This window comes from Embiotoca jacksoni, unplaced genomic scaffold, assembly GCF_022577435.1.
Source record: "Embiotoca jacksoni isolate LCO1_2020_lvr unplaced genomic scaffold, fEmbJac1.0.p SCAF_18, whole genome shotgun sequence".
Taxonomy (NCBI): Eukaryota; Metazoa; Chordata; class Actinopteri; family Embiotocidae; genus Embiotoca; species Embiotoca jacksoni.
Genome location: NW_027185318.1, coordinates 6,661,084 through 6,684,587, shown reverse-complemented (window position 1 = coordinate 6,684,587; position 23,504 = coordinate 6,661,084). Strand labels below are relative to the sequence as shown.

Here is a 23,504-nt window from a genome sequence, read left to right as displayed (position 1 = left end):
TTTGTGAGAACTCACTCGCTTCCAGAGGCTTTATTCCTCTTTTGGCCATTGTGGAGGATCGGCGGAAGCAACATTTTTAGAAATCTTGAGTGGCTTTGACCCTCCACTTTGGCCAGACTCTTAACTTAGTGGTGCAAGGATATTTTCAGTAATTACAGAGGAACCAGGGAATGTTAGCAGGAAATGTCCATAATACAAGACACGGCTAAACATAGGAATTTCCTGGTAGTGTTACTCTTTTTAGGAGTGACTCATGCTTGTGGTACTTCAGCTTTTATTTTCAGAAATAATGCTTTAATAGATTTTAGATTTATTTTATTTTTTTTCAAAGGGTCAGAGTGGGAGAAGGGTTTCTCATAGTCTGGGTTAGGGTCTATAATGGTTCACAGGCAGAACAAGAACATAAGTAACTTTCACAGCAAAATACACAGCATCATTATAAACTTAGTGAGGTGATATTTATGGAAGTTACAATTTACTCCATAATTCCTGAACATGGCGAAGCAGAGCTGACCATCTGGCAGAGTGTCCATTTTCCCAGAGTCTGCATGTCCATCCCATGATGGCGTTCACACACGGCATCCTGATTTATACCACAAATGTGTTTTGAAGGGGTGCAGGTACACAGAAAACACACAATCACCTATTAGAGATTATCATTCACTCTAAATGGATATACAGTAAGCAGACAAGTATTTGACAGCCAGAAAGAACGAGAGGCTGTCCAGGAGCGAGGCCAGGGTGTGTGTTGTGTTTGATTGGTTACGGAGCTCAGTAGTCTGTAGAAAAGCTTTTAATCAGGTCACTGAGAGCCCAGACCTCTCTGCTCCCACTCTGCCCCCTCTGTCTGGAGGGCTCCGCCAGGGGTGACCAAGAGGGGCACCACTGACCCAGATTAAGAAAGGGTAAGTATGTGTTTCAGTGTGTGTGTGTGTGTGTGTGTGTGTGTGTGTGTGTGTGTGTGTGTGGAGGAGTGGGGGGAATCAGCTGTGTCTCAGTCTGCACCGTTTCAATTCATTAGTAGCACAAGGAACAGACAAGAGAAACAAGGAGGGGTGGCAAGTGTGTGTGTGTGTGTGTGTGTGTGTGTGTGTGTGTGTGTGTGTGTGTGTGTGTGTGTGTGTGTGTGTGTGTGTAGGGAGGTGGGGACAGAGGGAAGAAGAATAAAACATCAGTGACAGACGGCGAAAGTCACTCCTGTGGTTCATCTTGGATTTCAGGGACCCACTTGACCTAGAAACACATGACACACACACACACACACACACACACACACACACACACACACACACACACACACACAGGTGCAGAGATACCCACCAGGGACCTAATGGCCTCTGTATGTATGTTTCTGTGAAGCCTGACCAGCTGAACCCCTGAAGCAGCAGTCGCAGCGACGTCAGAGGTCTCTACATCTTGCTTTCCCTCAATCCCTCCCTTTCTTTCACAGTCTGAGCATCTCTTTCTCCTCTCAGTCACTCACCCTCAAGACTGTCCCTCAAGACATTTTACACACTAATTTTCTCTGCCTCTCTCAGTTTGTTCTCTTCATTGGACTCTGCTTCCTGATCACCCAAACAAATTTCCTGTTTGTATCTCCCCATCTTGCACCCCCAGTCCGTGTCTTCCCCTCACAAAAAGCACATGAACTTGTGTGGGGTCTGTGGGGAAAATGAAAAGCCGCATTTGGCCTCGATCACGTCAGCGAGCAGATGCTGGCAAGTCCGACTTGTAAAAATTTTCACCCGACTTCTTTCACTGCAACTTAATACACCATTGTAATTGGTCAGAAATGTTCGGACTGGTTTGTTTCCATTTCAGTCGCCTCTTTTGCACCGCAACTTGCAGGCTTCTCCTTCAGCTAGCTTGAAAGTCTTTAAATGAACAGATCAAGCTGCAGTTCGGCTGCCAAAGTGGACTTTGTTTGGAGCAGGAACAGATTTGGATCCCACTTTCAAACACACTTTATGTGCAAGCCACACTGTGTGGGATCTCACAAAACATGGATCCAGACAGTCCTTAAATACCAGGTCTAAATTCTAGTTCAAGTGAGTTTAAAGTGTAGCCTATTTACCACAAATACCCCTCTTGCAAAACAGCAGTAGTAACAGCATTTGTAAAAAATAAAAAAATAAAAAAAAATTATATAGTCATCATCTGGTAGTAATCTACAAATTGTTACGTGGTCCTTGTTTTTGGTTAGAGATTAAGGACGTAGCTCCACAATGGGTGAGACCAAGTAGAGACTGGATCAGACTCGTTCTTCCCAATGTGGAGACAGCTTGTAGACACAGCCGGGTTTGTCTGCAGACACTCCGGCTTTGCAGTTTTGAAAACAGAGGAATTGTTTTAGAGGACAGATTTGGGCCTGCAGTGCTTCCATTAATGGTCATCCAATCACAGTCCAGAGCAGCAAGCTCAATGTCAACTCTTGAGTGGCTGAAAATATATTTTCTTGGTCTGTCTTATTGAAAGTCTTTTGGTCTGTTGGTGTCTTCTGAATGATTCAACTTGATCATTAAAAATGACCATCTAAAATGTGCTGGAGACTGACTGAAAGTGTTGTGACTAATCAGATCACTCTCGCCTACACCAACTGGCCCCGACCACAATCACCAAGTCTGGCCTTGCTTACACAAAGCCAGATGTTTATCCTCATTGGACGGCTGCAGAGTAAACCAACTGTTCCAGTCAGTTGATGAAAACGACACAACAATAATGTGACCAGCACTTGGCAGCCCCTCCAATCATATAGTGACACTCAACATTACACTCAGCTTGTTTTGGCCCATTGTGGTGGCCATGGGCTTTACGGCCTTCTGTGGCTCGCGTCCCACCTGCTGCTGTTCCACTGCCTCGATGTATTCCTGCATGAAGAGAGGAGTAAAATACTCACACCCAAGGACACGGACAGGGCCACAATAATAACAACAACCCAGTTCCCACAATGGACAGCCCCTGTAGTATGAAACAACAGCCTTTTGCCTTCTGTTGCTGACTTCAGCCAGGTGTTATGTTGTGATTTAACATGCGAGCACCATATTTTTTATAGCAGCTGGAAACACTGTATTTCTGTCAAGGTAAGTTTAATGGGACACCTTCTTTATAGGGCATCATGCTGCCAAATTGTGTGCCATTTACTGTACCGGGCAATTAAAAATGGCTCCTATTCAGAGGCAAAACAAAGATCCAGAAGCGCTGTTTACACATTTTGTCCATATTCAGACCTCATGGAGAAAATGTGTTAGTCATATTTGCATTTTGTCAACTGCTGGATTTGATCAGGGCAGTTCCAGCCCCATATGATGTAGTTATGTAAACTGGCTTAACTCAGACATAGAATATTTTAGTATTAACCAAACAACCTCAGTGTTATAGAGATAGACATAAAATTGCTCAAAACATGATACAGAATAGATAGTGTGCCATGCCTCCTCGCCTCACGACCACAGTGGGCTCGGAGCGGGATGAGTGACTGAATCCGTGAATGACATCTGGGCGAGTTTTTCTTTCTGTTGTATTAGGTACCCTCTCATCTACAATTCCAGCTAGATCATTATGCACAAGTTTGAACAAGAGAGTCTAACATAAAATAACAAGTGACTATTAGAAAACAACAATGTGCATGAAATGTCATGTCACTGCCTGGGTCATGAGGGACAAAAGCTCGGGATCTGTAGGCTGTTCAAAGCTGATAGAGAAGACTGAAACGTCTTTGATGAAGGACAGAGTGAAAACGCTGAGCAGAGGAGGAGGAATCCTGCATGACACACACACACACACACACACACACACACACACACACACACACACACACACACAAGGGATACAAAGAATTAAGTTTCACTGTGTTTCTTGCCACTTAATTATCCCCCAAGATGGGCCTGCACTTGTGGATGAAAAAGATACTCTTCTGTATACAACACTGCCTCCCCACATGACAGTGTGGTGGTTTTGCCTCTCTGTCTTGCTCCCTCCTTCTGTCTGTTACTCTACACTCCTCTGCTCTGTTGTTAGCAGGGGTAAAAGGAGACACTTTGTTTATGTTGAAACAAGGTGCTTTGAGAGGTAAAGATGAGTGGAGGGGGTGAGATTCTGACCCCTTGGCATATGGAAACACTTTTTTTTTTTTTTTTTTTTTTTTTTTTTTTTTATGAAAGTGGAGCTGATGTTTCGTATTTTTGGTATTATAAGATATCTTTTTTTTTTCATCGGCTGTAAAGGAAATATAGTGGATTGAAATTTAATTGAAAGAGAGAGGGGGGTGGGGGTGGTGCAGCTAATTATGCGTGGCGATTGTTGATGGCTTGATTGTCTGCGTCCAGCTGCACGGAGGAGCAGGGAGAGGGAGAGGGAGAGGGAAAGGGAGGGCGGGGAGAGAGGCAGACTCACTGACGCCGGGCTCGGAATTCTCCCATCCATTGAAAGAGAGACCCGATTGTGTCCGGGGCCTTTCCGACAAGCACCTGATCCCTGCCCAGACACACCAGCGCGTGTGTGAGTATGTGTGTTTCGCACAGATTTAGGCACTGGGAAATCAGAAATCTGCAGACGGGCGATGGTACCCGAGGAAAATACTCTGTAGGCATTTTTTTTTTTTTGGACATCCTAGAAATAGCTCTTAACGTGACTGCCAATTCAGTGGATAATCAAACTCAAATTTGGAATTGAATGTTTATTTCAGCTCTGCGTGGAGGCCTGTAATCCCAAACGCCAAACCTTTGCCCCAGCAGTTTGGTCAGCAAATACAAACAATTATTTTCCCACCAGAGCTGGAAATTTTCAAGCAATATTTTTCCTCCCTTGACATATTTAAAAAAGATATTTAAGGTCAAAGTCTTGTTTGGATACTCTGCGCAGCTCACACAATTTGGGCCTATCTTCAAAAATAGCACTGGATCGAAGTCCTATCTCACGGTTCAATATTATGGTTTGCTCTAAAGTGAGGTCGCTCAGCGACTTGTCATACAGGGTCAGTGGTTGGTGGGGAGGAGGAGGGAAGGGTGAAGAAGGAAGAAGGCAGTGACTCGAACATCTGTTAAGCCTCTGCATAATTGGGGGGATATCTCCAGCCGTGCGTATTTACGCACAAATGTGTCCAGAATGTTAATAAGATTATGATGTGCTCGTATTTACTTGAACACGGTATTATATTTAATCTGCCACTCTTGTAGCCTTTGAGGAGATACCATGTCAAATTTGCGAACAGCATCGCTTTAATTTGATAAGGTTATCCGATAAAGTGGATTGTACAGTTCTGAGTGGGTGAGACTTTGATCTCACACAGGCTTCTATTCTGGCACGCACAAAAATGAGCAGCCGCACTAAATTCTGCACAAAAACGTTTTGATTGACTTGACAGTATAAAAGTTCAATTTGGATTAGTCCCGGCTTCAACAATGATCACATGTTGACTATCTATCGTGGCTGAACACTGCTGTTCGTGATGAGCTTCGTCTCTGAGCAGTGTTGACGTATTCGTCATTACAAACGTTATGGAGTATTTGGAAAGACTTTTCCCTTAATTTTCTCCTGAGAGCAACTGCAGTCGCGCCTTGTCCGTGAGTGACAGAAGCGGTCAGCCAATCCGATCTCCGAGCGCCTCTGCTTCTCTCCCCTCTGACGGTTCACGGGGGAGGGCGGGCCGTCTGCCAAAGAGGGGAGTGCGCGTCGGGGTGAATGGATGACGTCGGGAGGCTGGCGCCAGCATGTCTGGGACTGGCGCGTTAGATCAACACAGCTGGGCCGGGATAGGACACACAGCTGGCTCAGGCCTGCATTCCTCCACAAAACAGGATTGTGAGAAAAGGGGAAAATAAGACCCAAATAGGAGCAGAACGGGACGTGCTTTGATGTAAACTAAAAGGCAGCAACATTTTGGTATTGTTAAAATATAAGTTTTATGAAACAGTTTCACCCAAAGGAGGTTAGATTTTGGCAGTAAGTGACTTGACAGCTTAAGCGCGTGCCGACTTAGTAATATATCGTAAAAGACATTTTGATTAGCTATACTGTTGGCATATAATGTGGCTATATGGGCATAACCTTAAAACTTCAAACGCACGAAAAGTCAAGTCAATAAATCCATATCTAATTATCAAACATTCTTGATTGATTCTAGAAATAACTGTACGACTGACCTTTTACCTATTTTCTACAAATGTTCAGTATTTTATTTTTGCATTTGAACGTTTTGAGGCAGTGCGTCCTAAAATTGGGAAAACCATAAGATGTTAAATGTAGGCTACAACTACATATAGCCTATATACATATGTAGCCCATATATACGTGTACATTTATACATGCTGTATTTACTAAAGATATGCAGTTTGATGAAGTGTTTTCAAGGGTTGGAATCACTGACACGGAGTGAAACTTATAGCATATAGTGATGAGCCAAAACCAGAGTGGGACAGAAACAACTCGAATCAATCATTTAACAGCCACTCTCCTCGCTGTTTCTCCCTTAGAATGACAGTTTAAAACTTTAAAAAGTAATCCTCCTTTACTGGGGAGCCATCTATACTTGTAAAGTGGCCCACATTTGGGAACGTTATATATTTCAAAAATAAATAACACTAGTATTTATTTGAAATATACAAAGTTCCCAATGTGGGCCACTCGTGTTATTTATTTGAAATATACAAAGTTCGAAAGATTGATTGACAATCCCCTTCAGGCATCCCAGCCTGATTTCCTCATTCTTTCCAACCCTTCCACAAGGTGATATTAGCCAATGAGAATGGGTTTGGTTGTTACTCCGGCCAATCAGAGTACGATGCGAGAAAGGGGGCGTTTGTTGGAGCGCAGTGTATAAAAACCTAACTGTACGTCGCTGTCACAGCATTGTAGCTCTTCAGGACAGTGATCGGGAGATCTCAACAGGGAGAAAACCATCGCCAACTTGCATCAAGCCGAGTCTCTTGATTGTATTTTTTTTGTTGTTGTTGTTTCGCCCGCGTTTTTCACCATGAAAGCCATCAGTCCCGTCCGCTCGGTGAGGAGCTGCTACAAAGCCGTGTGCTGTATTTCGGAGCAAAGTCTCGCCATCAGCCGGAATAAACACTCCTGTTTGGACGAGCCGGTGAGCCCCCTGTGCGACATGAACGACTGCTACTCCAAGCTGAAGGAGCTGGTTCCGAGCATCCCGCAGAACAAGTCGGTCAGCCAGGTGGAGATCCTGCAACATGTTATTGACTACATCTTCGACCTGCAGATCGCGTTGGAGGCGGAGGACACAGCCACGCCGGAGATGGTTTTGTCAATAAAGGTGAGAGGGTTTTTTTTTTTGTTTTTTTTTTTTTGGGGGGGGGGGGGGGTTGATGCTTGTTCCGAAACTGACAGCAACTCTTCTGTAACACATTTCTGTATTGACCTTTAAAATAATTTAAATTCAAGTCAATGCTCTGGTATTGATTTCATGTTTAATCTTGATTCGTTTGCACACGGCGCCGATCTATTTAAGACTGTCGGGCACAGAAGCAAATTACACTTTCTGTTATTACACTTTTGCTCAGACACTTATTCTCTTATTAATTAGAATACTGTTATTTCCAGCGTTTAAAACTGTCCCCCCCCCCCCTCCCCCCTCTGTTCTCTCTCCAGACTGCGGATCTTACGCGCAATTTCTCCAAAGAAGAAGGGCGGTTGTGCCATTAGGATGAGGATGGGAAATTATGGTACGTATTTATCTTCTAATTAATCCTAACATCTTCGTAATTGAATAAAACCACTAGATAGATGTGCTTGGAAACGTACTGCCCTCAGATGGTTCGCTTAGAATTAAGCCACGTCGGTGTCCTGTGTTGACTTTGGAAATTAAATAAGTTAAAATAAAACTTGGAATACCAGAGAGAATAGTGTAAGCATTGATGTGCTTAGAAATGAAGGTCTCCCTTCCCTCCACATTCACCACGGTTGCCAATTAGACAGGCCAGTGATTGTGTAGCGGATTCATTGCTATCTGCCTGGGGTTAATGAAAGTTCCATGCTCGGCGCCAGGCTGTCTGCTCCCCTCTGCAGGGAGGGAGAGAGGGAGGGTGAGATCTGACTTCACTTTTCTTCCTTTCTCTCCATGCAGGTGCAGGGAAACACATGTCTCCACTTCACTCCGGGCAAGAGGACAAGAGGGGCAGAAAGGGTGGGATAGGTATTTGGGAGAGAAGAAGAAGAAGAAGAAGAAGAAGAAAGAGGAGGTGGAGGGTTTAAAGAAAGAAAGGACAAAAGAAAGAAAGGAAAAGAGAAAAAAGTGGACTGTTTCCTAGATGAGTGGGGATCAACAGTAGTGCATGAGCAAGAAAACAGAGACTCATTCTTTGGCCCCTGGACAGACAAATCAACACACCAAAGCAGAAGCCAGGATTGGAAACTGAAAGCGACCAGCTTTGTATGCCTTCCTCTCTCTCAAACCTGGGATTACTTAGAGATAGAAGTAGAAATCTTGGTACATTGTCCATTTTATTTCCTTTTCCCTTTTTAATGCATTCCAAACAAACTTTTCGTGGGCTCATCTCCACACCCAACCTGAACCTTATCAACACCAAGTGTCACATCACCTTACTTAATTATCTCCCCCACACCCCCCAAAAAAATAATTTTCTAATGATCTGGAGACTGTTAAAACTTCTTAAGAATGTGTACATATCTGCAGTGGGTATGTAAGGTGCAAGTCAATTTGGATGTCGGTATTTTTTTTTTTTTTTTGAATGGGAGTTTGAGTCTTCATAGGTATAATCAGAACTCTATACTAGAGTTAATTGTAAATGTTTGTAGGGATTGTGGTATTTCTACAGACAACGTGTTGTGAGTTTCATAAACTCTTTATTATAAAGTTTGCTTTGTATGTATGTTCTTATGTAATGAAATAAAAAAAAAAAAAAGGATGTGAAACAGTTACCCGTGTGCTGCGTATTTGGTATGAAATAATGAATGAGCTGGAGCTAGTTGTGTTTTCAGAAAGACAAAGGGGTGATGCTGACGAGACTTTCTGGCTTCAGATGACAGTGAAATGCTGATACAACAGGATGTATTCAGATGAATCTTGAGGTTCAGTGGTTGGAAATCAAACAAAGGGAGTTTCCTGTCACTGCTTCTATTTTTCCAAAGAAAGTTACCACCAGTTAAAAGCACTTCAACTTCCTAAATGGTGTTAAAAAGAGAGTGTTGTGATCATAAACCAACGGACCTGATGAGTCATAAATCTTGATAACCATTATTATCGACCTGCATGACACCAGATCAGCATGTAAAGTATGCTGCTCTGACCATGTAAATGCATCATCCCTGAAGTAGCATTCATAAAATAATAATAATAATTTTTTTTAAAAAACTACCTTTTAGAACACTTAATAAATCTAATGTGAGTAGGTGTGTAACTTTTTGATGCTTTAATACTTACATAAAATTTAGAAGCAGTGGTCTACTAATAACACGGGCAATGGAAAATGTTGGTTAACTGGTCTGAAAAGCTGAACAATACTCTGCCTTGTGGATTTCTCTGGTATTTCAGGAATATAAATGCTGGCACAGACTGCAGTTCTTCATCTGGATCATTAGTTACACTTAAGGGAGGTTTTGTGGTTTTACTGCTTATGTTTGTATTTATAGTCTTGCAAAACTGGAAAAGAGGCAACAAACAAAAACATCATTCTCAAGTATTTTCAAGAGTTAAACACCATGACCTAATTGTAACCTTCAGACTACTGCTGATAATGACATTGCAGCTCCATCTAGTGGTAAAAAGAAGTTATTGGCTAAAGGAATGATTTGTCAAACCGGTGGGTACAGCTTTGACAAACAGCACACAGACATGATTGGGAAATGAACCCAGAGGTAATATTATATACATTTCGCAATAGATACCATCTTTGTGGGAATCGTATTTACTTTTCTGTTGGAGGATTGTTGAACTTTATTAAAACTCGAATAATCGAATGGGTGTTGCTGCAACTTTGCATTCTAAATCACATCCCTCATTTGAGGGAACAGCATGCTATCAAAACCTTAATGTATATTCAAATTACAAGCAATGGCCTGAAAATGAGCACAAAGCAGAATCAACACTTCACTGATACTTACAATGATAATATGTGTCACAGGGTTATTAGACTGCATTAGACATGATATATCTACTTCATACATTTTTATTAGAACATGTGGATGATTTGATAGCTTGAAAATACCGAGGTTGAACTTGGTGTGTGTGTGTGTGTGTGTGTGTGTGTGTGTGTGTGTGTGTGTGTGTGTGTGTGTGTGTGTGTGTGTTTCAGAGGCAGCGTGTGGAGTCATGTGAAATAGAAATACAGTACATGAGAATATTTAATGAATGGTTGAACTGTCTCCTCTGCAGGACAAGGTCATCCAGGCAGAAGGCAGCAACTCGTCCCTGCTTGAGGACGTGGAGGCCCTGAGGAAACGTCTCCTGAAGATCCAGGGTAAAGATGAGGAGGAGGTGTTTAAGGCCAAAACAGAAAGACCAGGTGCCAGGTCACACCACAAGATGGGGGTGCAGATGCAGCAATGTGTGTCCTCTTGACATCCCAGGAAGGCAAGCAACACAAGATAAGCTCATTGCTCTAAATGTCAAAATGAACCTTGGCAGTGGGAAGTTCAGTGGAATCCACTGAGCTTGAAACAAATCCAAATTGATGTCAGACAGAGAATACTGTGTGTGAAGTGAAGAAACTCAGGCCAAAATGCACTTTAAGTACTTCACGAGACACATGAGCTGCATGCAACCAACTCGCAATCAGATTTGGATGCCATGGACAAGTTTTGGCAAGTGTCAAACAAAAGCACATTTTGATGTGACAGCATGTTTTCTGTTTGTCAGGCCGCACAAGTGAGCTGCAGTTTCAGGCATATCACACGAGTCCAAACTTTTGTGCATGTTTCCCATGTGGCCATATTTATCAGTTTGAAGTTAATAAAAAAAAATACTCTGAAGTGTGTTTCACTTTTGAAAACAGCTTTGAAGGATATATCATAAAAAATGATAATAACCTTTTGGCTTTAATGACTTACTTAAAGTATCATAGTAATGAGTAGAGTCAGGTTTGTTGATATAGCTTTCCATACCCATATCAGTGCTGGTTCTTCACCAAACTCTCTGAGAATTAAAACCTGAACACGTAAGGTAGAAAAGTGAGTTGCCTCATAATTTTATCAAACAGATTTAGGTCAGTGCATTATCTTGGGATGCTGCAAGCATGGTTCATACAATCTAAATGAAACCCTAATCTGAAATCCAATCATTGTGGATCATGCAACATCTCTAATGAGTTGTGCAGCATTTCATGTAGAAAAAGAGGAAGACACAGAGGGTGGGGATGGTTTAAATTGCACTATGTGATCACTGAAGTCTGTTAGTATTTCCCGTCTCCAACTTCTCTCTAATGTTGCAATGTAATGTGATGGACAAAACAAATGTCTTAACCAACTGCAATTGAGAAGTATCTTCTCATCGAATCCAGTGTGATAAGAAAGCAACTGGGTCAGTTTTTTCCCCTTTGCCCTTAGTCCTTTGAATATTAAGTCATAGCTGCGATCTTAACTGAACAATAAGCTCAATTAATTTATCGTAGCGTTGAAAACGTATTTAAATTTAATCATTTTGAAATGTAGTTCCAGTCAATGAACGACAATAGACTCTCTGTGGTTGGGAGTCTACTTTGTCTTAGCCAATGGGGGTCAAGTCATATGGCTTGGGTCTGCTGTGAAAGGGGGAGGGTGGTGTTTTCTTTCAATATCTCCTCTGAGCCAATAAGCAAGAGTGGTACTGAGTGAATCCAATTATCATCTACAAACCATCCCCAGCAACACCTTGTACAAGGAACACAATACATTTTGAATGCATAGAATATAGATTCCCATGTAGACAATAAAACACCCCCTTTCTTAATATGTGGGGATGCTCCAGGAAGATACAGTCTATACATGATATTATTTATATTCAACCACTAAATTGCCTTCTGTCCCAACTTTCCCTTTAACGTTTCAAGTATCTCCTTTCTAATACACATTTTTTTGTATTGTTTATTAATAACCAGATAAATCGATCTGTTCCCAACTATTTGAAAATATACTTGATTGTTCTACTTCCTCAATGAGCTTTCTACCACACCTACGTTTTCATAAACACTAAGTTTAACTCAATGTTTGTATTTGAAATTCCGCATGTTTTATACATTTGTACGTTTTGTCACTATTACTTAAAGTTCTCTTGATTTAAACAGCATGCCCGCACGACAAAAAATAAGTATTAATTGACAGGCAAGGACTTAAATGAAGTTAGGCTACTGTATATGATGCCAGTATGGCTCAAATTATTATTTATAATGGCCTATAATAAACCAGAAAAAGTGGGTTAACAGTAATGTCAGGCATCTCCAATGCAAGTCCTCATTGTTTTCAATTCCAGCCTGGCAATAAAAAGAACACCACGTCCCAATATTACGTTACTGTTCCTTTAAGTCGACCCTCGTCACCGCGCAACTGTTTTATGCAAATGTGACAAGCCGAACGTGCCGCGAGCCAATCAGAGGCGAACTCTAACCGCGGGAGATCTAAATTTCGCGGGATGAAGTTTGGCGGTAAAAAAAAAAAAAAGGAAAAAAAAAAAAAAAAAAAAAAAAAAAAAAAAAAGCTCTTGTCCTCTTGTATGGCGAGAGGAGCTGTGAGGTGGACGGACAGACTTTCACAGACTGGGTCGGATCCCGCATCACAGGAACTCACAATCAGTTGTAAATCTCCAGCTGGAATCGGATCTCAGTGAGACCTGGAAGACTTCTGAAACTGGACTTTGAAAGACTGGATGTTTAAAATAGTTGATTTATTTATCGAGCAATTCTTTATAGCTGGTAAGGCAAGTTTCCTCTGCACTTTTGTTACGGGACAAAGGATAACAACACCGATCAGTTTGCTGAATGTACTAACAAATATTATTATAAAGGAAAAAACACGCCCGCATTGCCTGAGTAACTCGTGCAGTTTGCATTTACATAGCTGTATGAGTTGCTCTTATTTTATTTTTTATTTGTTTTATTGTTATTGCATTGTCTCTATAGAAAGACTGTAGCAGCAGCAGCTTGCTACTTCCCAGACGTTTTTTTTTTTTTTTTTTTGTGTGTTTTTTTTTTTTGCAGCTCCGTGTGCTCGGCTAACAGCACACTTCTCCCTCCGGCTCGATCAATCCGGTTAATTTGAGTTTGCTCAGGAAAATGATGCGGCTGCCCAAAGGCGTCTCGCCGGCATCGGGTCGGCCGGCGGTGGGTCTTCCCTGCTCTCAGCAGCAGCAGCAGAAGATGAAGGTTTTGTCCACCGGCGTAGTGAAGACCGACTTCTTCAGCACCGGACCGCTGTCCAGCCCGCTGATGAACACGGTACCGGCCGGCTATTTCACCCAGATCTGCAACACCGCCGCGGCCGAACAAAGAGCCAACAGCCTGTATTCAACCCCCCACGGACCCGATGCTAAACCCATCAGATCATCCTCCGGGCGACTGCCGGTGAGGAATCGAACACACACACACACACACACACACCACAAAATGCCAGCCTGTGCTACTTCTACACACTGTTAATGCAGCGAGTAATGAACCTGCATGTGGGAGGAATAGTTCTTGATTTCCATTGGTATGCATGTTTCAGCAGGGCGCATTCAAATGTGTTTGGACGTGATAAGCCACGGAGGGGCCGCTGTGACTGCTGCTGATGTGCATGAAAGCCGTGTGTGACATCTTTTTCCACCCGCAGTCCAGCTGTAGCCAGACGCCCTTGTGTGTATTTGATGGGTTTGGTGAGGGGTAAGGGGGTGAGGGTGGTGGGGGTGGGGGTGCAGTTCATAGGGTTTGGGGCCCCTCTCTTGTGGCGGAAAAAAAAAAAAAAAAGGATGCTTGCCCTCCCCTGGTGTGGCATGTTAAGCTGATACACAACCAAACAATGCAGGGGCCATGACCAGGCTTGCAGAAGACAACCTAATGCATTGTTTCACAGCACTTGTATTTAGGGCTTGCAACAATAGACAGCTGCACCATCCGCACCTGTCACTGGGGCAATACACGACCTGTGTAACCTGCTGATATGACCGTTGGAAGGAGGTGGAGGTCAGAGGTATGCAACCGGTGTGTGTTCCCCCCCCCCACCCCTCCTGAGAGCTGATGTTTTGTACAATGTTCTCAGCAGCATACTTTTAGAAACAGAAAAAAAAAAAAATCATCCACAGGTTGTTTTTTTTAACAATCTGACTTGTTCATTTGAAACTGCGCTGTATACCAAGTGCGTGCTTCATATTCCTGATGGACTATTTGAAAATCTGGATGATCTGTGAGGAACGGATCAACAATGTATCAGTGCTCCACACCTGCTGTTGTTTCTTATATTTGGTGTCGTCATTGCCCGCCAGCCTTTCAGTCGTTCGGACTTAGTCAACCGCAGTGACACTAAACGGGGTTAGGGGTTAGTGTGTGTGCAGGGTCTCCAAATCTCATGTTAACCCCCCCTCCCCGGCCCTGTGAGCCTGTCTTCACTAAGTGGCCCTTCAAGAGGATTAGTTAGACATAAGTAAAGTGAGAAATAGGTTGCCACCTGGTTTATCATAGGCCAAGGTGAACCTAATTGTTATTCAAATTTGTATGTAATTGTGGATTTGTACATGTCACGTGATAGAATTATCACTTTTATTCACACCGAAAATGTCCCTCTTCAATCCAGCACGACAGTCGGTTCATGTGACGGACAGTTTGCCTGTAACTCGCCCAGATTAATGCAGAGGGACTCGGATGCGGTGCGGGCTGACAGGGTTTATAATACATGTACTACGTATGCTATCAAGTTGGTGACAGATAAGGAGCCAGTATACTATACACCGATAACAGTGTCGTCTATTCTTCGTCTGCTCCATACATGTGTAATGTGCTTGGAGTTGTTGTGACCACTTTAACTTCTGCTTTAGGTGATTTGAAGAAAGGCACATATGTTGGTTTTTTTTCTTCGCATTGTCACAGGTGTATACCTCTATATCACCGCCAAAATAAAAGCATACCTGGTGGGGAAACAAGTGCTCCACCCTCATTACATTTGAATGAATTAGATAAACTTATCATTTTAGGTAGAGGTAAGCGCCTTGAGTTTACACCACATGGGGGTTAAACGTATTTCTGGTATGTATTGCGCATGTCAAAAAAGAAAGAAACAGAAGCACCGCACCCAATGATCCCTTTTAATTCCCATTTCTAAAAATAATCAGTGGGCTGTCATGATCCTCATGCTCGTTCCTTCCTTAGCAGGTTCTCAGTTTATTTGGACACAAAGAGATGAAGTCAGTTTGGGTGATGTTTGGACTAATATACATGACAGGACATGGCAATAGATGTGAGGATGTCATGGTTATGATTATGTCTAAAGGAGTACATATAAAAGCAGTGTGTCTGACTGACTCAGGACATGTTAGCTGACAGTTTTAAGTGTTGTCTTAGAGCAGCTAACATGCCCAATACATTTGATATAACGACATTATTTGAATTCATCACTGAACTTGGAAAATTGTGGTTTCTTCTTGTACTTGCTGACAACAGCTTGTTCACTTAATGGTCTACTTGTTACAGGAAGTGTTGTTTCTGCATGCACAGCTCACTTCCTTTAACTTAAACAACATAATAACCACCGTTTGGTTTTTTTTGACTGGGTAACGGGATGCTCTGCTTGACATGAAAACCCGAGTTCTTTTAAGTGCAAACAAACACGCCGGTGGAACGATCATACATAATCCCACACTTGAAAGAGTGCTCACGAAGGGACGTGCACTCGAAGACACGCGAAGAAACAGTGATAATTTGACCGGTTGTATTTAACGTCACCTCGTCTTTACTACTTATTAATCACGAAAAGTGGAGTAAAAGGCAGTATATCAGTGATTGGCATGTGTTAACCAGGGTGTGTAGACTGTTGATAATGTCTGCGTCACTTGGTTTCCTTTTTGGCTTGATAGTGATGTAAATGTGTTACAGCACTCAGGCCTCCATTCAAAGTCCACGGAAGGCCTTTCTCTCTGCATGACGACCGCTCTGACAGCTGACCTCGTCCTCGGTGATCTGCGGCACTAAAGATGAATGAATTTATCTGTGTACCACAAGCAATGCAACCAAATGGCCGTTTGACGACAAAGCATCGGCATAATATGGACCAGAAACAATGTACCACTTATTCCCTGCTTATGTCACATGTGTCCCGACTTCGGTGGAATGTGGGCAATCTGGCACAACTGTGTGAGCACTTGATATCAGCTTTACGAATTCTTACTTTTGTCGGAACATACCCTCTTGTATGGGCTTTCTTATGACTTGTCTAGAATCACCTTCTCAGAGCCCCTGGGGATAACAGCCCCCCCCACACACACACACACACCTCCATTCACACAGATGCAGGGCTGCTACATCGGTCACATTGCCAACTGTATAATTGTATGCACTCTCTCGCTATCATTCACCTTGTTTTACCCCGGCCTCAGGCCAGCGTTGGCCCCAGAGCAGAATGACCTCAATAGGGGCAGTTTTGCCCCCGTCCCCACCCTACCACCACCACCACCACCAGCATCAGCGATCCAAATAGGCAGATCGACATGTTGGTAATATTGTGTTTCTTTGACTACCTGTGGGTGTGGTACTGAAGAGGGGGGGGGGGGGGGGATGGTTCTGTACAGAGGAGTACTGACTTGTCCACGGCTCGGATGGAATCCGAGTCCCGTGCAGCCTGACAGACAAGGTCTGTTGGTTTGAGGAGAGGCCCGGCTGCAGACGTCACGTGACTGTGACTTTACGTGTGCGAAACGCTGCTGTAGAGCTTTCACCACAGCAGTGGAGAGGTGGCTGGAATCAGCCAAAGAATGCACAGCAAACAGCGGAAGCCACGTGCTGGGGTTCGGGTGTAACTGGGCAGACAGGCAGGGTGAGGCTATAGCAAACGTCAGCGGAGTTATACCGCGAGTTTTACAGATAAAGAACCAATCAGGAGGGTAGCTGACTCAGACTTTCCATCAGAAATGGGCCTAAGCACTGGCTTGCTGCGCCATACTTCCATTGAAACACATTTTTCTGTTAAAGCTTGAGTCTGATGATCAAATTCAGTCTTTCAGAAGGTTTTGGATATCCTGATATGACACCCTAACCAATGACACATGTGAGGAAACAGAGCTGTGACCTTTCTGGTAAAATGTTAAAAAAAAATTTTTTTTACTGGTTGCACTTTTCCCCCCATTGGTCTGTACAAACGTATCTTTCCCCGAGATGAAATGGCGTTTGTGTAACAGGGTTGACTCACCAGAGAAATCACGAATGCAAAATATAAAGGGAGCACCCAAGCCCCCACCCAAACGCACACAGCTGCAGGGTGAAACGGTTGGTTCCTTTCTTACGACACGTCACCGTGCCTGTGGCTGTGACTCAAATTCTAGACCTACAAGTATGAAAATGTCGACATGGTGCTGCTGAATCTGCACATTTAGGTCATGGAAGTTTTGACAAGCTCCATTTTATTTTGTAAAAGTGGCTGATAATTTGTGACGTGACACTGGAGAGTCAACTGTTTAAACTACACCTGTCACTGCTTGTAGGCTGTCAAACCGGTATCATGTAGTTGCTCTCTTAGACCCCTGGTGTTTGACAGCATCTGTCTGGACTCTGAGCCAATAAAAACTCTGCTTTCAATCTCAAAAGAGGTCGTGTTAAAAGCTAACAGTTACCATTTTGTTCTGAAGTCACCGTCCCGTGGTGTGTGTCTGGTTGAAGTCACTGTATGGCTGGCTTTAGGCTGTATGGATTCAAATCCGTCCCGCCCCACCCCACTGCACATACACTTGCTGTGCTGCTCCAGATGTCGCCAGTCAACAGGTGGACATGTCAGGGAGCACAGTGGGACAAAGGCAGCCTTCAGTTACCCTTTCACTCACACAGGAACATCTACACGTGGTCAAGTCAATTCCACCTAAACCTGTTAGCTAATTCAGCTCGCTACTCTTATGTGCTGCATTATTATTGACAAGTATTTGTGAGGAGACAATAAAGATAAATGAGGTCCAAATTACCGAGGTGCCTCGAACATCAAAGTGAAATTCCACGCTTCGATGTTTTTGTGTGTCCACTCTGTCAAGACAGGAACGATTACTGCAAACTGTCTTTGTTGGTGTCATTAATTCACTGATAGGAATTTTGCATGTGAGGGTGTTGACATTTTTCAGAGTCAATCATTTCTTAATCTTAAGAAGAAGAAGAAAAAAAAGGGTTGAATCTTGTGACTTTCACTTTTATTTTAAAGGCCATTGCAAAAAAAGAATCATAAGGCTGTTTGGTTTATATTGGAGTCCAAAGGTTGTGCGTGTGCGATTTTGATTGAAGCTGCATGCTTTGAGGTGTGCGATACAGTACAGTTATCGTCAGGTAATCGCCTGTGTGTGTGGTAAGCCATAGAAGAAAGGAGCTCGAGGCTTGAGAGGGCCTCAATGAGGTCATTGAGTGAGTCCAGGGACTTCCTGGCGTTATGCAGGCGATGGGTCGAGAGCTTATCAGCCCGCCCACTCTCCCCCTCGCCCCACCCCGCCCACAGCCACACAAAATCAGCCCCTCTTGAAGTGTGAGGGGAAAGTGTGAGGGGGGTGCTTTGTTCCTGCACTTGAGGGTTGTTGGCATGTTTACGACACGGCACTTTTCAACAAACCCCTATTTAGCCCATTTGCCAGCGATGATGTCACAGTTTCTTGGATGATGTGGGCCTGCCCTACACGCTACATTTGAGCCATTTCAACTTTTTAACTTAACATTATGACAAGTCCGTTAGATGTGTTAAACAAGTAGGATGACGTAGTGTTTTTGGCAGACCTTGAAATAGAAAGGATTTCAATGTCATTAACACTTTACATGTAACCATGATGACAAAATAGTTATTTCATCGCAAATGCCAGAACTATACGTTTTATTCTAATGTACACAAACCCTTTTCGTTCTAGGCCAAAAGGAAGCTGGATCTAGAAGACCCTCTTTACATGCCAGAGTTTCGCACACCAAAAGGCAAATGCAGCATCGCAGCGAGGATACCAAGCCCGAGGAGTGAGTGCCCTACATGGATCAGATGTGAGGGGACGAGGTTTAATGTTGGGAGGTTTTGTGGGTCGAAAATATGGTTTTATTACAATGCATAAAAGGAAGAAGCGAATCAAAGAGAGACCATTGGTCCGTGGGAGTTGGAGGAACATAAAAACAGGAAAATTAATATTACAAAAACAATCAACAGAACGTTGTTACAATCGTAGAATATGGTCAACAGTAAGATCATATTACAGCAAGCTTAATTATAAGAAGAGCAATATACAAAGACCAATAAAATGTTTACAGAGAGATAATTCTCAGGAAGTGGTACTTAACAGCAGTGTGAGTCAGGTACGGTTTGGGGTGGGCACGAAGGTAACTGGTCTGGAAGATTGTATGGGGGATATGAACAAAGAGGGAATCTTTTTGGGTTGAGGTTTGCAGGATATAATATATATTACAATTTGTGATTAAGATGTGAAACATAAAATGCAAAATTAGTCACAATTAGGCAGTAATACAGCCAGCTGACTCGTCACATAATAGTTTGTTTTCTGTCAAAGGCTTGAATGACTGATTCAATAAGTACTTGAGTCAATACTCGGCACCGGCCGATCAGCTTAACGAAGGACACACTGCATATTAGTTTGGAAAAATTTCAATTGCGCATCTCTGTACTGTTTCGTTCTTCTCTTATTTGCCAATTTTTGTGTATCTTTGCTTTTAGCTCCAAAGTCCCCTGGCGAGCGGACGCGGTACGACACCTCACTGGGCCTGCTGACCAAGAAATTTGTGGGTCTGATTGCCGAATCTCCAGACGGAGTACTTGATCTTAACTGGGCCACTGAAGTTCTAGAGGTCCAAAAGAGACGCATCTATGACATCACCAACGTCCTGGAGGGAGTCCAGCTCATCCGAAAGAAGTCCAAGAACAATATCCAGTGGCTGTAAGGAGAAATACAGCAGAGCACTGAAATAACCTTATGTTGCAGTGGCATTCACTAATCAAGTCTAATCAAGCTATTGATAAGGGGACAAACAGAGACAAAGCATGGCAATAAATACTGCCATATTAACAATGTTGTTTTTTTTACTTCTACTCCTGGGCTGATTGAATTGCATTAGATTGTGCATGTGTTTTTGTTTTTTCTTAGGGTTGGAGATGTATTTGAGGGTGGTGCAGGTGGAGGAGAGAAGGCCCGTGTCCTGAGGAAAGAGCTGGGAGACCTGGAGAGAGCAGAGAGATCTCTGGATGAACTGATTCAGTCCAGCACCACACAGCTCAAACAGCTCACTGAATATAAAGACAGCCAGAGATATCCTTTACACACAAGGCTTGTGGTTATGTATGTTGTCCTCTGTGTCCAGTGACACGTGCACAAACGCACATCTACTTTCTATTTCTATTTCTTCTGTTGTGACCCTTGACCCCATGCTGTACGTTGGGCTACGTCACATACCAGGACATCCGCTCCATTGCCAGTTTCCGAGATCAAACAGTCATCGCTGTCAAAGCCCCTGCTGAGACCAAACTGGAGGTGCCAGACACAGCAGGGGTGAGATGAGCTCTTTGTTAACATTTTATGCCTTAATGGTTCCTTCCTCTCACCTCTTTCAAGTTTCTAAGACCTTTCATGCAGTTCTTTAATTTGTGTCAATGCTGACAAATAGTCGGGCAAATGATTGACTTGATTTGTGTTTCCTCATCTCCTTACAGCAGGGGTCATTACAGATCTATTTAAAGAGTAGAAATGGCCCCATAGAAGTCTACCTATGTCCAGAGGAGGGTCTTGAAGACGCCAGCCCCGTTAAGAGTGTTGTCACGCCTAAAAAGGAATTCCCCCAACCCCTCGGCCCCCCAGCTGCAACACCAATGGCACCGCCAAGTTACAGTGTCAAAGAGGAGCCTGTTGAATGTAAGCCGGGATTCTGAAAGGTCTTGTATTGTATGGCATGATTCAGATGTTATTTCTGTACCCAAAGCTGGCTGACAGATCACCTTGTTTTGATTGTACCTCTGCACTGGGGTTTGTGGGGTAATTACGTATGCACAGCAGAAAATGCAGAACAAAAAATGTCAAATTGCATTTTTAGAGTTCAGTGAAATACATTTGTAGGACTTTTGCCAGAGCGTTGCCATAGATACATCTTTACCATTCTCTCAGGAGCTGGAACCAGGTAGATATTAGGTACAATCAAAATAAAATGTTAAACATTAATACAAAATACTGATGAAAAGGATGACATTAAAAATAAAACCCGTAGAAGGATCAAATCAAATCAAATCAAAGATTTAAGAGTTGTATGAGGCTAAAATGATAAGTTTTTAACTGAAGGTGGAAGTTTAGTCTTTTTTATTGCAGCTAAAACTCGCCTCACCAAAGCTTTTTGTTGGTGAGTGTCGTGCAGTAGGAATGCACACTCAACACAAAAGTCCAACGTCTCCCCTCTTCTGTCGTTTTTTTGGAACCCAGCCAACGTGTCTGCAGCAGTTCCAGTTACCATCTCCACTTCCTCTCTGCTTGACGTGGAGGGTCTGCTTGGTTTGCCGCCAAGCCTGCTCCAGATCACTGAGGACCAGCTCCCTGGCACCTCCTTCACCACAGACCCCAACACCCCCTTTGTCAGCTTCTCTCCCCCTTTGGACCACGACGATTACCTCTGGAGCCTGGAGGACAGCGAGGGAGTGTCCGATTTCTTCGACACCTATGATCTAGGTGATTTGTTGAAGAGCTGAGGTGTGGATGAAGGATGGGGAAGCAAATGTAGGGAGAAGGGGGGGGGGGGTATTTAAATGATGCCTTCTCGGGGCAGGAGATATTACACTATGAAGCCATCAATTGTTTTTGCCATGCCTGTTTTCATGTTAGCGATTCCAAAGGAGGATTCAACTCTTTTGTTTATTTTAATAAAATTATTTTTAGATATCGTAAAGATGATCTGATTTTTAGGCGAGGGAACTGGCATTGAGTCTGAAATGTGAAATCTCCAACCATTAGGAACCACAGTTTAAAAAAACAGATTTTCTGTCACATTTTCAGACCTCGCTACAAAGATAAAAAAAAAAAAAAAAAATGAAAAAATTAAACCTCATAAAATAGAGGGGTTATTGTGCATATCATATCATCAGCAAAAGAACTGATACATTTGGGTGTCAAGCAGTGTGACAAACTCAGGAACTTTTTTTCTTCCTTGTTTCCAAAGTCAAAATGTTTGCGCCAGTCTTTGGCCCGTAGGGGGCAGCCTTGTATTATGTCAGCTTTATCTGCCGTGCAGCTTTACAGGATTCAATCACTGGATGAAGATTAAGCTAAAGCCATTGAGAACCATACACAGGGTGTGTTTGTAACAGTAGTCATGCTTTCACCGCTGACCAAATTAAGCTGTCGATGGAGTTGTTTAATGCCTGTCTTTGTAGATCAACATGAATCTACAGCTTACAATGTCATAAATATTAGGTATAAAACTGATTTTGAAGGTGCTCATGTTGCTGCTGTCTGATCAGGTTTTGCTCTCCCCTGTCTTAAACTGTGTGCCAGGTCTTTGTGCCAAAATGTGCAGGTTGTGACCCAGAGCCGGGGTTGATGACAGATAATGGCTACTTTGTGAACGCATACGATCTCTGACCGAGCGAGAGGGCCGCTCTCTCTTCTTGGCGTTGAGTTTTGAGTTAATTTTTTTGATTTTAATGAATGATTTTTTGATTCAAAAGTATAAAACTACAATTGTGTTTCTTAGGAAATAACCAAAAATAAATAAGATGCAGCATCTGTGTTGGAGATTTGGCGGAAAGGAGGTTAATTGATGTAAATGAAGTTTAATTAGAGGATCAATTTCTTTTTCCTCTTGTTTAGAAATGAATGCAATTTGTTGATCTAGCAGAAACAGAAGCAATTTATGTCTTTGTATCTTTACTGTTCAAGTTTTAGGCCCGTAAATGCTGTCCCACATGTTGTGATGCAAAAATTTTAAATGTCAAAGACTTGCACCCGAGGTCAGAGCAGCTGTGACTTTTATTTGTTTAATCAGTTTTTTGTTTTGTTTTTTTAAGCAGTCTAGAAAATTTGAAAATTTGAATTTCATGCTGATGTGGTTTTTTTTGGGCTTTCCCTCTAAACTGCAGAGATAAGCTATCTGTCCTGTCCTAACAAAACTTGAAAATGTGTGTTTGTGTGAGTATTTGACAGCTTGGGAAATGGGTGTGGTGCGTTTGTGTGTGCGTTTTTACAATGTAGATTAGAGAATATGAATTCAGAATTTGTAGATTTTTTTCAATAAGCATTATTTTTTTGGTATTTGTACATAATTTGTTTTGTATTTATACCTATTTTTCTAAATTTTTTGACTGTTTTTGTATGACATGCAGCACTTCATATTTTGTAATATTGTGTGGTCTGTTTGAAGTTATTAAATAAATACTGAAGCCATGGT

At 42.7% G+C, this 23,504-nt stretch overlaps 2 protein-coding genes across 2 annotated transcripts; both read left to right on the top strand.

Annotated features, from left to right (window-relative positions):
- Window positions 1-6,799: 6,799 nt before the first annotated feature.
- id3 (inhibitor of DNA binding 3) lies at window positions 6,800-8,895 on the top strand. The gene is made up of 3 exons (XM_069152415.1): window positions 6,800-7,270; window positions 7,606-7,679; window positions 8,081-8,895. The coding sequence occupies exons 1-2, from the start codon at window positions 6,971-6,973 to the stop codon at window positions 7,657-7,659; spliced, it is 354 nt and encodes a 117-aa protein (XP_069008516.1). The 5' UTR covers window positions 6,800-6,970; the 3' UTR covers window positions 7,660-7,679; window positions 8,081-8,895.
- Window positions 8,896-13,132: 4,237 nt separating this feature from the next.
- e2f2 (E2F transcription factor 2) lies at window positions 13,133-23,504 on the top strand. The gene is made up of 7 exons (XM_069151816.1): window positions 13,133-13,505; window positions 18,995-19,094; window positions 19,801-20,020; window positions 20,228-20,389; window positions 20,515-20,629; window positions 20,791-20,989; window positions 21,548-23,504. The coding sequence occupies exons 1-7, from the start codon at window positions 13,218-13,220 to the stop codon at window positions 21,808-21,810; spliced, it is 1,347 nt and encodes a 448-aa protein (XP_069007917.1). The 5' UTR covers window positions 13,133-13,217; the 3' UTR covers window positions 21,811-23,504.

Excerpts from the sequence above, each read along its gene's own strand:
- id3 (XM_069152415.1), top strand. The coding sequence starts at position 6,971 with ATGAAAGCCATCAGTCCCGTCCGCTCGGTGAGGAGCTGCTACAAAGCC. Across the intron at positions 7,271-7,605 it reads AGATGGTTTTGTCAATAAAG|ACTGCGGATCTTACGCGCAA; the intron begins GTGAGAGGGTTT and ends TTCTCTCTCCAG.
- e2f2 (XM_069151816.1), top strand. The coding sequence starts at position 13,218 with ATGATGCGGCTGCCCAAAGGCGTCTCGCCGGCATCGGGTCGGCCGGCG. Across the intron at positions 19,095-19,800 it reads GAGGATACCAAGCCCGAGGA|CTCCAAAGTCCCCTGGCGAG; the intron begins GTGAGTGCCCTA and ends CTTTGCTTTTAG. Across the intron at positions 20,021-20,227 it reads AAGAACAATATCCAGTGGCT|GGTTGGAGATGTATTTGAGG; the intron begins GTAAGGAGAAAT and ends GTTTTTTCTTAG.